The sequence below is a fragment of the Oryx dammah genome, unplaced genomic scaffold, assembly GCF_014754425.2.
Source record: "Oryx dammah isolate SB20612 unplaced genomic scaffold, SCBI_Odam_1.1 HiC_scaffold_4, whole genome shotgun sequence".
NCBI classification, from domain to species: domain Eukaryota; kingdom Metazoa; phylum Chordata; class Mammalia; order Artiodactyla; family Bovidae; genus Oryx; species Oryx dammah.
The window spans coordinates 73,144,484-73,158,634 of NW_024070188.1; the positions used below are offsets into that span (position 1 = coordinate 73,144,484).

General features: G+C 43.6%; 1 protein-coding gene and 1 non-coding gene across 3 annotated transcripts in view; both read left to right on the forward strand.

Annotated features, from left to right (window-relative positions):
- Positions 1-14,151, forward strand: part of UST (uronyl 2-sulfotransferase) — a 313,065-nt gene that overhangs the window by 250,316 nt on the left and 48,598 nt on the right. For both annotated transcript variants that reach the window (XM_040238655.1, XM_040238654.1), the window contains exons 6-7: positions 10,885-10,982; positions 13,077-13,234. In XM_040238655.1, coding sequence (XP_040094589.1) covers positions 10,885-10,982; positions 13,077-13,234 — 256 coding nt within the window. The remainder of the gene's footprint in view (positions 1-10,884; positions 10,983-13,076; positions 13,235-14,151) is intronic.
- Positions 3,785-3,856, forward strand: TRNAC-GCA. Its single transcript has one exon. It is a non-coding gene; the product is annotated as a tRNA-Cys (tRNA).

A 14,151-nucleotide genomic window follows, 5' to 3' on the forward strand; every position in this document is an offset into this window, starting at 1 on the left:
GTTTTGGCTTCATAGGCCAAAACTATTAGACTATTGGATGTAAAAGAAAGGAAAGGGAATGCTGAACCTCTTCAGCTGGGAAGGCAAAATCATCAAAATTCTATGAGGTTAAGACAGTTGCTGTGGCTTTTAGAAACTTGTGTGGCCCAAAGGAGTCATAAATCATTTTTATGGTATAAAACCCTTGAAGAACATACTTGGTTTCCCAGGAATGCCTGCCATTCTTATCCTCACAAAAGGCTCATGTCCCTCAAGAAGCTCGGCTGGAACCTGATTGGGCTGCTCAGCACTGCCCCCGGGAAATACTGAACCATGTAGGGACTTAAGCCCGTCTCTGAGGCTTCTTTTAACAGGTGAAATGAACATATATGAGCTGCATGATGCATTTCTTTCCAGTTCATAATTCAACTTTAAAGTAAAATCTGCAGTGGCCCTTCTGGTTCCTGGCCTAAGTTTTAACAGCATCTTTTCCTTCTGGGGTTACATGGAAAGCAGTCAAGAGTTAAAATGTTTTTCCACGGTCTTGTTAAGATCCAGAGTGGGGAAGCTATAGGTCCTTTAGATCCCCTGGCCATCCACTCAAATGATACTGTACTACCACCCCTACAGAAAGCCCACAGAATGGTAACCTGTCAGTTTCCTATGTGACTCAGTAGGAGAGAGGGGGTGAGAGTAGACCTCTCCATAAACCCAACTTCCTGCTTATTTTAAGTATTTGATCTGCATCTCAACATTAGTCATATTAGAAGGTCATTGAGCCCCATTGACTGTGTGCTTCCAAATAGAATCAACATAGCCCCTTTCTGCAGGGACTGCTGCCATCCCTATGCCGGGCTGAATGCTCAGGGCAGAACCGGCCTGGGATCAGGGGGCTGGTTAGCCATGACAGCACTTTCAGAGCTCACGGCAGAGCTGCCGGTGGCAGAGGTCCACCACGTGGATCTTTCTGGGCCTTGGAGACTAGAATCACAAAATCCCAAAGTCATTATTTCTCTAAGTGGAGCGCACATCTGGAAAGTACCTTTTCTAGGAGGGAGTAGGATAGAGGTCATTTAATGACATTTTGGTCTTCCAGATGTCTACTAAAAAAAGTATCCACAATGATATATCAGTATCCACAATATCATTTAAAGACTTTTTGATTAAAACGCAACAGTGCTTGCCTTCTGGGTTTCACTTTGCTGCTGAATTTTTTATGATGTTGTTTATTGAAAAGCAGCACTGTCTTCTGAAAGCTTTGACCAGATTCCCATGGTGATTTGCTAGGCATAGCACAATTCAAATTAAGATTTCATCATCTTCAAAGGCTACTTTTATGAGCTATAAAAGTGCACCTGCCTGGCCCCGCATGGGTACCATAATACAGAGGAGAGGCACTAGGCTTTTTTTCCAGAAGTTTAGAGCCTGTATCATACTAATAAAGAAAACCTAGAGCAAAGATTACACCATTTTCATGTTTGTGGTTTACTTCAAATATTGGAACTTTTGGCAACACTTGAAGCAATTAAAAGACTCAAAGTAATGCCATTATAATAGAATCATTGCTACGATATATTAATTTCTTGCAGGGTCTGTAAGAAGAATCCTCAGAACTCACACTGTTTGAGGTCTGGCTTAAACTGTGCTCTGGCCCAGTGCCTCTGACATCCTTATGAAGCAGAAATGATCACATTTCAATAAACATGTGATCTTGCTTTGGCATGGCCTTGACACTTTACCAAGATTCTTTCCTCTGACTCGGCAAGAGGCACTCCTTATATCCATCCCCCACACTTCTGCACTCAGGATTCCTTCCAGTAGAACTTCCTGCAGGGAAAAAAAAAAAAAAGCATGAACAGCCCATGCAGGACCCCAAGCAAGATGGTATACTGATTTTATGCTCCCTTGACCCCCAAACACATAACAATGATAGATAGAATATTTAAAAAGGAAATACAAAGAGTGCCCCCAAGGCTGGAACAATACCAGAGGAGTGAGCAGCGGTGGAATCACAGGCCAGCTGATCTCTGGTCCAGAATCAGGTGGTGGCAGCCACGCATTGGGCTCCCTGTCAAGATGGACGCCAGCACCAGGCTCCATGCCACAGCCTGAAGTGGACGGCCATACTTCCCTCACTCCCAACCAAAGAAAGCCAGACAAAAAGGCCACTGCCCTGTCACTGCAACTATGGCTTTTAAAGGGTAAACCTAGAGAGGGAGTAAAACAAAGTCATGGCCTCGTAAGTAGGAAGTGAACCAAATTCTTCCTTCTTGGTAACCAGATCTGTTATTCCCATTATTCCCATCAGAGAACTAATAGCCCTCTCTACCTCTTTTTCCTGAGTCTTCCTTCAACTAGTCACTGAATTCAGTTCTCATGATTTATGATTCTATAAAAATTTATGCCTGAACATTTTTTCAAAATGAACTTTCATTCCCTATGAGAATATTCCCATTATTCTCATAAGATGGGAACTTCAAACGAGACCTGATCCTGGTCTGGTGCCAGGAGTCCTGATAGGAGTAACTTCAAAACCACTACGGAAGAACCGGGACTGGAAGGAAGAGAGAGAGGATGAGAATGAAAATGAATCTCCTGCTCAAAATGAACCTACAGGCCAAATAATCCAAGCAAGCACATGAAAAAAACTCTAATACCAAGAAAAGCAACAAAATCTACTGTTGAGACAGAAATTCATTCCAGTTATCTTTACAGAACAATCTGGCAAAGACTTTAAAATAAGTATGCCTAGGATGTTGGAAAGATAAAAGTGTGAATAACTTCCGTGAAGAGCAGGAAATTATATGACAAACACTTGAAACAAGAACATTATGATATTAATAAATAAGTAATAATAAATCTTGAAAATGAAAAATATGGTAATTGAAATAAAAACTTAATGGTCGTGGAAATAAAAGCTTAAGAAATGGAATAAACTTTGAACTGAGTAGAGTGAAAGAGGAACTTTATGAATTAGAAAATAGGCATGAAGAATTGATCAAAACTTCAATTCAGAAATGTCGAGAGAGAGAGAAAGAAATAGACAGAAGGAGCAGTTAAAAGATGTGGGAAAGGTGGTAAATTTCCAACAGTCAGTCAATAGGAGTTTCAAAAAAGAATGGTGAAATGGTAGGGAAGCAGTATTTGAAGCTATTGAAAGATAAAATAGTCAAAAAATCAAAGGTGGGATTCTTCAGACTGAAAGCATACATAAGAACTGAACAGAATAAACAAAGCTAAATTTACACTCAAATATTTTGAAATAAAGCTGCAGGTTATCAAGGAAAAGGAAGACAAGCGGATGACTAGTGAAAGAAGCATAATTAGGCTGATAATCAGATTTCCCATCAGCAACAGTAGATACCAGACGACAATAGAGGAATATCTTCAGAGTGCTGAGGAAAATGATCGTCAACCTAGGATTTCATAGGGGCTTCCCAGGTGGTGCTGGTGGTAAAGAACCCACCTGCCAGTGCAAGAGACAAAGAAACATGGGTTCTGTCCCTGGGTCGGGAAGATCCCCTGAAGTAGGAAATGGCAACCCTGGAGAATCCCGTGGACAGAGGAGCCTGAAGGGCTACGGTCCATAGCGTCGCAAAGAGTCAGACACGACTGAAGTGCCTTAGCACGCACACACACAAAATCAGATTGCTTTAGACTATATCAGGGCATCATAGATGTAAACTTCATAAGAAAATTCTGGCTGAACGTTTAAAATCAGACTCTCAGGTAAAGTTTATCTTGTGTTTCATTTCTAATCAACAGCATCAAAGAATTAATTGCCCTCTCTTCCTCTTCAGGGGCGTCCCTGGTGGCTCAGACGGTAAAGCGTCTGCCTGCAATGCAGGTGACCCAGGTTTGATCCCTGGCTTGGGAAGATCCCCCAGAGAAGGAAATGGCAACCCACTCCAGTACTCTTGCCTGGAAAATTCCATGGACAGAGGAGCCTTGTAGGCTACAGTCCATGGGGTTGCAAAGAGTCAGACACGACTGAGCGACTACACTTCTACCTCTTTTTCCTGAGTCTTCCTCCCACTATTTCTCTGAATTCAGTTCTCATGATTAATAATTCTATAAAAATTTATGGCTGAAAAAATTTTCAAGATGGGCTTTCATAAAATGTCCCACTTGTATAAAATTTAAGGTATCCAAAGATTTCGTAAATCCACTGGGGCTAACCTCTGCTTAAAGACATTCTTGGTGCAGATATGCCAGATGTTATATGTAGAAGGAAAGGAAACGATTATTAGCCAAAAAAATTGCAATTATGAAAAGGAGTGACTGATAATGAATTCCACTTTTACTTTTGAAAATGTTTGTACAAAACTGGGTTGGGCCCAGTGTTTTTACACTAGGATCTGTAGACATTTATTTGCCTAATAAAATAACCACCCAGGCTGGCAAAACTCGGCATACTTGGCAGTCCCTTCTGCCCAGGAGCCTGGAACAGCATTGGCCCAGCAGGTGTGGCTTTCAAAAGGTTCAGAGGGTTGAATTCAGGAAGTCTGCCCAGCACTCCACCTGTGTGCAGTGCGCCTTCCCGTAGGCCAGGTTCATTCCCAGCTTTTCTTAGGTTCAAAATACCTCTATTCATTCGCAATTGATAATGAAAACTAAAATAACCAAGGGATTGACACTATACACCAAAATTAAAACATTTCTTTTCAATCATCTATTTTTGACCTGTAGAATATAGATACCCTATAGCGTTTAACACTATCGTGTACATATGAAACCTACTCTTCTGCTTGCTGGCATGGGTTTGGTAGCCCTCTTTCCTTAAAGGGTGAGGTGGTGGTGGTTTAGTCACTAAGTCGTATCCAACTCTTGCTACCCCATGGACTGTAGCCCGCCAGGCTTCTCTGTCCATGAGATTCTCCAGGCAAGAATACTGGAGTGGGTTGCCATTTCCTTCTCCAAGGGAATCTTCCCAACCCAGGAATCAAACCTGGGTCTCCTGCATTGCAGGCAGATTCTTTCCCAACTGAGCTATAAGGGAAGCCCAAAGGGTGAGGTAGGGGGAAGAACAGAACTCTCAACATCTTGGGCCTTCGGAAGGAAAGGAAGAAGAAAAAAAATGTTTTCCTAGACTGGTGATTTTTTTCACAAGCTGCTCTTTGATCATAGGACCCAGTCATGACCCAACTAGTAAAATCTGACTTCTTGGGCCCTAGGATTGAAATCACCTGCTTATGTAGGGCAATGGGACGGGTGGGGTGCTGGGGGGCTCTTGCTAGCTGTTCCAATATCTTGAGCCTCTGTGTGCTGGTCTGAAATAATGATTTTCAGATTTATAAACTTTGTATCAACTGAAACCTTATAAAAAGCCCAATACATAAACCCAGGCAAAGCACAGCTCTTCCGGTTTGGATAGGGCTGGGGGACCTGGAGTCCTGTCCATCTGGGTACACCTCCCCCACCATGGACCATGTATACCTCAACTTTTCGTTTTTCTGAAACTTCTTAGACCCTTCCTTTCTGGGCCCAGGATTAGCCATAGGATTGGAGAGGGCATGATGATGCAAGATCATGGAATGAGTGAGAAACATACTAGAGACTCCACTTATTTTGTCTTACTAAATGAGCAAAGTCCCAGGCCCACTGGAAAGAGGTGCGGAGATCTTTTTGACTGGGGACCAAGGATGCTGAGAATGCTGCAAACCACACTGTGTAAGCTGCGTGTGCTTTGTCTGCTCTGAGGGTTCACCAGGAGCTGCCTTGAAACTGCTGTCAGGTCCTGAATTCTTCCCCAGCTTCTAGAGCCTTTCTTTCTCTACAAGTGGACTGAAGAGGCTAACTCTCATTCTGCCTGGAATGCCGCCAAAACCTGGGCCTCCTATGGGACCAGGGGAGAAGGAAATCGCAGGCAAGGGAGACGGATGAGCCAGGCATGGAATTCCCTACTGGCACAATGTTGCTGCTCATGAACAGTAACCAGCTTTGCAAAATCTCCCGGAGGTTCTTCTTTAAAATGGAGATTTCTAGCCTTGTCCCCAGAGAACCCGTTTACATCAAGCACTCTGGAAGGCCTGTCTGGGAATTAACATTTTTAACAGGTGCCCTGCCTGGTTGTTATTCCCACTGCATTGTCAATAAGAATTCGTCAAAGTTTTTCAACAGGGGCTGATGTGGATGAATCTGTATTTCAGCTGAGTTAGTGCAGCAACTCTGTGCAGAGTGCATTTGGGTAGAAGAAATGGAAGGGATGCTATATAGCAGCAGATGAGTTGAGCTGGGATTGAGGTGTGGAATGGGTTGGAGAACGAAGATTAAGAAACCTTTCAGGGGTCAAGTTGTAGGGTGGGGCCGTTGAGTGCCTTGGAGAGTAAGGGTGAGAGAGGAATCAGGGAGGACCCAAAGGGATCCCGCTGTAGTGCCTGGGGTTTCCACTGGGTGCTGTGGGGCCTTTGGCACTTGGTGTTATTCATCACAGTCCAGCCAGTGAAAATGTTATGGGAGCAAACCAACAGAAGATGATTTTGCTAAAAGACCAAAGTGAAGGAAGATGAACCCACAAAGAAAACCTAGAGGGTGTAAGTGTACACTTTTTAAAATAGCATAGTTTAGAATAAATTTCAACCAAATTGGTCCTTTTTATTGTAGTTTTGGCAGTTAAATGGACGCAGTTATCTGGAAAGTGTATTTATATAAGATATCTCATTTCCCTAATAAATCGAGAGTATGGTCAGAGTGGGGTCTTATGTTTATACCCAATCTTAAAAGTGAGCTAGATGGGCAGGAGAGTGTTTCGTGGGTTGCCGTGGTAGATACCAAGATCCAAGGACCAGATAAGAAAATCATAGATCAAGCACTGGCAAGGGGTCCAGTTTGGCTAAAGTCATCACCATGATGATGACCTTAGAGCAGATTTTAAAATATATATTAAGGTTTTCGTTTAAAGCAACCTTACCCTAGAAGTACTGCATGGGAAGAAAAAAATGAAATTGCATAATCATTTTAAACGATATATGTATGAAGAGAACAAGGGTGACTGTAAAATGACAGGAGATAGTAAAGCCTAACACTAAAGACAAAATGATTAACTAGGGGAAAACCAAGTGGCCCCAGGGGGCACTGGACAGTGCCCATCAGAGCAGGATTCTCGAGGAGCAGCCGTGTTGACACCTGTCACAGTTGGTGGCCCAGGAAACTGAAAGGTCACTCTCTGAAGATCTGGGTTCCAGTAAGAGTGGACTGTGTGAGTGGCCAAGACCAGCCTCCTGAGGCCACAAGTTCTTGAGCTGCCGGGAAGCAACACCACTTGGCGCTGTGGCTAAGCCGCAGGCAGCTAAGTGCGTGGGTCTTCACAGCTCGTTTCTGGCTTCCGCTTAGCCTTACACCTGAGTCATCTTTTATTTATGCCCTCCTATAGCATTTCCATAAGCTGGTTGTGGCCAACACCATTCGTCAACCTAATGGGCTCAAATGGAACTCTTTGAAATCTCCCAGGACATGTCTTGCTCTAAGAAAGAAAGGTTAACAGCGATTCTTGAACTCGGAATTTATGTCTTCCCATAAATTGACCTCGGGAGGTTATTTGTGGATTCCAATAGAGGAAAGTCCTTCCGAGGTCCCTGTGGTCCTCGGCCCTTGCCACCCCCACCAGCTGATGTCCTCTGCCTGCTCCTGCGAGATCCTGGGCCAGGATCTCTGGGGACAGCATGGCGGGTGTATGTCTTGGCTTAGTTCCTCTGCCGTTTGTCCAGTCATTCGCTGAGTATTTATTGCAGCCCTGCTTTTTCCAGGCAGGGTGCTAAGCACTGGAGACGCAGCGAACAGACATCTGTGCTCTCCTGGACTCACCACCTAAACAAACAATTACACAAGTTCTTATTAAAAGGCAACTGGAAATGAACTCGGAGGAGCGCAGGTGCTGTGAGAGTTTCTGTGGGAGGCTTTGGTCGACTCTGTTGCCCCACCCCTGGTGTTAATGCAGGTCTCTGGGGGGCTGACTGTGTATGGGCAGGATCTCTGGACACCCCCTAAATCACCATCACATTACTCAGCCGTTTACTGTGAAATGTCAGCCTCAGAGGATAGACCCTCTGTCTCTGACGATGACGGCCCTCGCTGGAGTGTCCTGTGCCCTGCTTCTCACCCAGCTCCAGGCTCCCTCCCTTTGACCCCAGCCGGGTTTCTGGGCGCTCTGACCTGAGGCTTAGGTCCCTGGGGGACGCCAGCTGCCGGAGGATACCTGGAGGGTGAGCATCCTCAAAGCAAAGCCCAGTCACCCGCCTACACAAGTTTTACTTTGTTTTCCAATGTGTTTGTTGTTGTTTAGTCGCTAAGTTGTGTCTGATTCTTTGTGATCCCTTGTGGTGTAGCCCACCAGGTTTCTCTGTCCATGGTATTTCCCAGGCAAGAATACCAGACTGGGTTGCCATTTCCTCCTCCGGGGAATCTTCCCAACCCAGGGATCACACCCAAGTCCAGGTCTCCTGCATTGGCAGGCAGATTCTTTACCACTAAGCAACCAGGGAAGCCCTTTACAATGGGTACCTCTCAAACTTTTCTGATGATAATACTAAAATACATACATTACAACAAAAGCTAACACTTCAAAGATGAATCAAAGTACAAGTTCAATATATTCCCACCTTCAATTACATCTACCACCATAAATAACTTCTTTGAACAGTTTGGTGTTTATCCTTCCACGTATTTGTGTCCTTTTGTAAACACATAAGTTTATTTTTGTGTTGTCCTACATGTTCATATTGTCCTATAATCGACTTTGTTTCATCTGCAAACATCATGAACAGTTTTCAGGACAGTGTGTGAAGATCTTTCTTCTCCTTTCTGGGTGCCCCGTGTGTGTTTCCTGGTAGGAATGCGCCAGAACTGCTCTGTGAATCAATCCCCCATTAGTGAACTGTGAGCTCGGCCATATTTTGTTGTCATAAATCTTATAGCAATGAATAGTCTCATACATACATCTCTCTGTGTCAAATTCTTCCTAGAAAGGTATTTTGGGTCTAACATCCTGCATGTTTAATGGGCTTTCATACACAATGAGGTGCTCTTAACCACCCTTCCCATCACGCATGGCTGGATGTGCTGGCGTTCACCGTTCTGTTTGCTTTTAGTATGTCCCTCTCTGGGAACTACACACCTCTGCTTCCCACGATAGGCCCAAGTGTTTAACTACAGTCTGTTTTTTGCCGAATCTCTTTATTCCTGTTGAACTGTGTAATTTAATTGTTATATAAACCGAAGAAGCATGAAGGAGAAAATAAAAGGTTGTCCTAAAAAAAAAAAAATGTTTAAGTTTTGTTTTTCTAACCACCAACTTGAACTAAAAACAATTTTTAAATAAGTAACCATTTACACAAATCATATCAAATTCAGTGGCTTCAACTGACTTATAAACTCCACTGACCGTGGGACCATGTTTGCTGAATCTCTTTCTTCCAGTTGAATTCATTATTGTAATTGTGTAATTTATTTAACTATTACATAAACTAAAGAAGCATGAGGGGGAAAAGAAAAAGTTGTCCCAAAAAAAAAAAAAGAAAAAAAAGACATGTAAGTTATGTTTTTCGAACTACAAGCTTGAGCTAAAAAAATTTTTTTAATAACTAACCACTTACACAAATCATATCAGATTCAGTGGTTTCATCTGACTTATAAACTCCTTTGGCCATGGGACCACTCTTAATCCACCTTGCCAGTAATAGTTCTGAAAAGCATCCCACAGCTGTTTGGTTTGTTTCTAAATTGGGTTATCTTTTCTCCTTAGAAATACCTAATAACCAGACATATCTTTTTTTTTTTTCATTCAGTCATGTCCGACTCTTTGCAACCCCATGAACTATAGCCTACCAGGCCTCCATCCATGGGATTTTCCAGGCAAGAATATTGGAGTGGGTTGCCGTTTCCTTCTCCACAGACATGTCTTATCTGGGATATTCAATGTAATCTGCCTTAATGAAAGTGGATTTTTAATCCTCTTTTTCATCTCCTATCAAGCTACTATAAGCTCCAGTAATGCTGACAAAGACCCCACGTTCAGCCTCATAGAAAAGAAATTTTCTGTCCGGAAATTACAAATTTGCTGTCTGGAAATCACAACTGTTGCCTTTGAAAGTAGAGAATGTCTGTAGGCAAACATCCACTTTCTAACCTAATATAACATTAGAAATGGTTTTACAGCCCCTCCAAAATTTACAAACCCTTTATGTGACTATGTTCAATACTTAAGTATTTGTTATGGGCTTCCCTCAAGAATCCACTTGCCAAGCAGGAAATGTAGATTCAATCCCTGTGTGGGAAGGATCTCCTGGAGAAGGAAATGGCAACCCACTCCAGTATTCTTGTCTGGGAAATTCCATGGACAGAGGAGCCTGGTGGGCTACAATCCATGGGGTCAGGGGTTGCAAAGAGTCAGATACAACTTAGCAACTGAATAACAAGAAGTAGTTTTTGGACATGTGGATACACAGGGAAATGCATTTCTACAGGGTTGGCTGTATAGAGATCTCTGATGAACTCTGGATGAACTAAGAATTAAATCATACTGAATCCATTCAACAAATATTTGTTAAATGCCCACTATATACTTTCCAGTTTCTCATAACTGCTGGGGCCACAACTAGCCACAGCCAGCAGGACTGCTCCAAGATGCTTGTGATCCAGGCAGAGACTGCAGGCCACGGGGAAACACAAAAATTCAGTTAACTCAACAGAACAAACATGCTCTGAAATGCTGGGACCATGTGTGTACCTGCCCGGTGGAGCAGGCTGGTGCGAGGCAAAAAAGAAAATCTTCTCACGAACTCCATCAGTTTTCTACATCTTCTCAAAGCTTTTCCGTGTCATTGAAGTATCGATTTTCTTACCCTCTTGACGCTTGGCAGAGCCCTGCAGAGACCACCAGCCTTCTCACTGCCGTGTTTTCTCTTCTAGGACATCAATGAGTGTATTCTTGAAAACTACCCCGAGTGTTCCAACCCCAGGTTATTTTACATCATTCCATATTTCTGTGGACAGCACCCCAGATGCAGGTAAAGACTGACACAGGCTCATGACATGCTTACGTGGACAACGATGGTAGGAAACCCACCAGCTGGCGCTACTCAGGCACCTTCTGTGTCCCCAGTCCCCCTACCTTCTGGAATTCAGTTAATGTTTATTGGTTATCTCTCAAGATCACATTTGAGACTCTGAATGTCTTATAAATAAGGAAATTAACAAAGCAACATCTGGAGAGGGCCTTGGGGACCACCCCTAAAGCTGTGTAACTGAAATGCCAATCAAGCTCTTCTTCATTCTTAACATACACCTGTCACTACCCAGCTCGTGAGATAGTGAAACCCAGGGGGGTGCACCCAGCCTGCTCCTCTGCAGTGACAGCTTCACTGATGGGTGTCCTTGCAGGTGTGGTGTGCCTGACTGGGTCGAAACAGGGATGCTCACTTGGAAAATTCCAGAGTGTCTCTCTCCTGAGACACTTAGAGAAGAAGAAAGTAATTTTAGTGATCACTCCTCAGCCTTATTTGGATGCCAGACCCTTCTCTATAAGGTGACTTATTCAGACACTTTATGTGGTCCACCCACTTCTTCTGCATCCCTGGGGAACTTCTCAGGAATCCCCACCTAATCCCAGTCTCTGAGATGGGGTCCAGGCTACTATGACCCCCTTCCCCAGGTAGTTCTGATCCAGCTACATTGGAAACTCACTGTACACTAGACGCGTGTAGCCTCCAGAAGAAATGGTGGTAATGATGAATATTATCTTTGATTGGTGGAAAATAAACCCAGATGCCAGAAGTGACATTTCCCTCCAAAGGAGGGAAATTGATTAGAAGGTCATTGATTAGAAGGTCTAAAGAGATGGGGGATTGGGAGCAGGGGACACACAGCTGTCTCAAGTTGCAGTTTATTTATTCATTGTACTTTTTGCTGACACTGTGATTGCTGCTTAGTTATTACCGACATTTGGCTGAATTTACCACTTTGTTTATGGTCAGAATTCTGGGGCTAGACGTGTCAGCTTCATCATAAACTCCTGAGTTCAGGAGGCCTCCCTCACCCACCCCGCCTCTGTAATACATGCCTTCTGCTTCAGGGTCAGGGCTTCAGATCCTGGGAAGATCTGGGGCCCAATGTCTCCCTTTCTGATACAATGAATGTATTTATTACGAGAAACATGATTGTAACTCCTTAAAGTACTTTTTAAATTGTATATTTCTCAGCCTTGGGGCGAGGACTTATGCTTTATCTTAATCCATGCATGATGATCATCAGAACACTTTCAAAATGTCACCTTCTCCTACCTTGACAACAATTATTTGAGCTAAATAAGGATTATTTTAAAATTTTCAAAAAATAATCCTGGCTTCCCAAATTCCCCCAGATGGTAAAAACCAGTCAGGCCTGGAGCCTAGTTCTTGAGATCCGCAGGCTGGGCTCCTTACAGTGTTGTCGGCTCAGAGATCTGCCTTACAAATACAAATTAGGCTGTTTCCCTTCTGTAATAATAATTTTAAAAGTTTGTCTTTAAATTTCTCAAAAGAATAAGATGATTAGCTGTCATCACCTGACACCTATTTTGATTTCTACAGAAATCAATATCAATAAGTTTCCTATGTCTAAACTTCTCCCTTTATGGATTTGGTTTGATCCTTCTATTAAAAAGGTCATTCTAAAAAGAAAAAAAAAGGTCATTCTAGGGACTTCCCCGGTTCAGTGGTTAAGACTCTGTGCTTCCAGTGCAGGGGGCATGCGTTTGATCCCTGGTGACGGAACTAAGATCCCACATGCTGTGCAGTGTGGCCAATAAATAAATAAGCCATTCTAATCAGCGTTTGTTGATATCTAGCTGCCTGGGCCCATATAATGAACATTTATTTGGGGCTCACTAAGCTCAAGAGCCCCAGGCCTGGCGCTATACAGGGGCGTAATGCTGGAGGAGAGATGGTGGGCAGGGGCCAGTTCGACCACAGCTGGAGATGCTGCATCTGGGCTGGTCCCTGAAGGAAGTGGGATTTGGACTTTTGTGAATGGGGGCAGGTAGGAGAAAGGAGCAACTTCCAGCATGTTGTTGCTGCATTTGAAAACCAACCTTTGATTTTAAAATCATTTTTCTATCCATAAAGGGAGCCTGGTGAATGGGCCCTTGAAAGAGCAAAACTGAACGTGAATGAAAACTTCCTGCTAGTGGGGATTCTCGAAGAGTTGGAAGACGTGCTGCTTTTACTGGAAAGATTTTTACCTCATTACTTCAAGGGTGTGCTCAGTATCTACAAAGACCCAGGTAACTCCGTCTGTAAGCATTTCTTCTCTGTTCTGAGGGTTACTCACTTTGAAAAGGAAACTCAGGAAATAAAGACATGGAATTACCTCCTCTGTTAGTGAAAGGAGGGTCCCCTGGCTTCAAAGCAAGGTTAGAACCATGAGATACAGATCCAAAGGCCTTGAGCATCAGGGCCAAACATAAACTCACAATGTTTTAAAGGCCTGATGCTTCCATGTCTCCCTCTGGAAAATGAAATTGGCAACATTCCCGTCAACATTGTCCTGAACATGTTGCTGGAGCTTCTGTGGATGGAAAGGTGGGCAAATGGGAGGGAGCCATCGTCTGATGAGCTGTCTCTGGCTCTATGTCCATTTAACAAAAGTGAATCCTGGCACATAGAACAGATAAAGCGGCACACTGAGAATACAGTCATGATTTTCCTCTAACAAATGCAGTGGTTTCCAAACAGAAGCGAGAAGCAGAATGCAGCAGAGCTATTACAAGGGATGCCCATGGTGTCACTGTAAATGTGATTACTTTGAGAAACCCATTGTGTATTTCTCTTATTATAATTTTATCTCAAGAAAATGACAAAGAACATTGTTTCTGCCCTGTTCTTTGTAATCTACTGCTGCCACAACACTGCCTAGTCACTAACGTATTTATTGTTTGGTTGTTCTGAAATGGGAGGCGTTATTCTGCCTTGTGGACATAAGGCCCAGGGGAAGGGCTCCCCCACAGCCTCTGCCCCACATGCCAGACAGCCAGGCAGAGACCACGTACTACATCATGAGCAGGTACTGATGCCCGGGTGAACTGGTCTTGTCTACAGGGTCCCTGACTTCTGTTTCATGGTAGGTAGGTGGTAGGCAGCCCTACCACCACCAGGGACTGGTTGGCGGAAGGTGACTGCCTTGGTCTCCCAACTCTCTTAT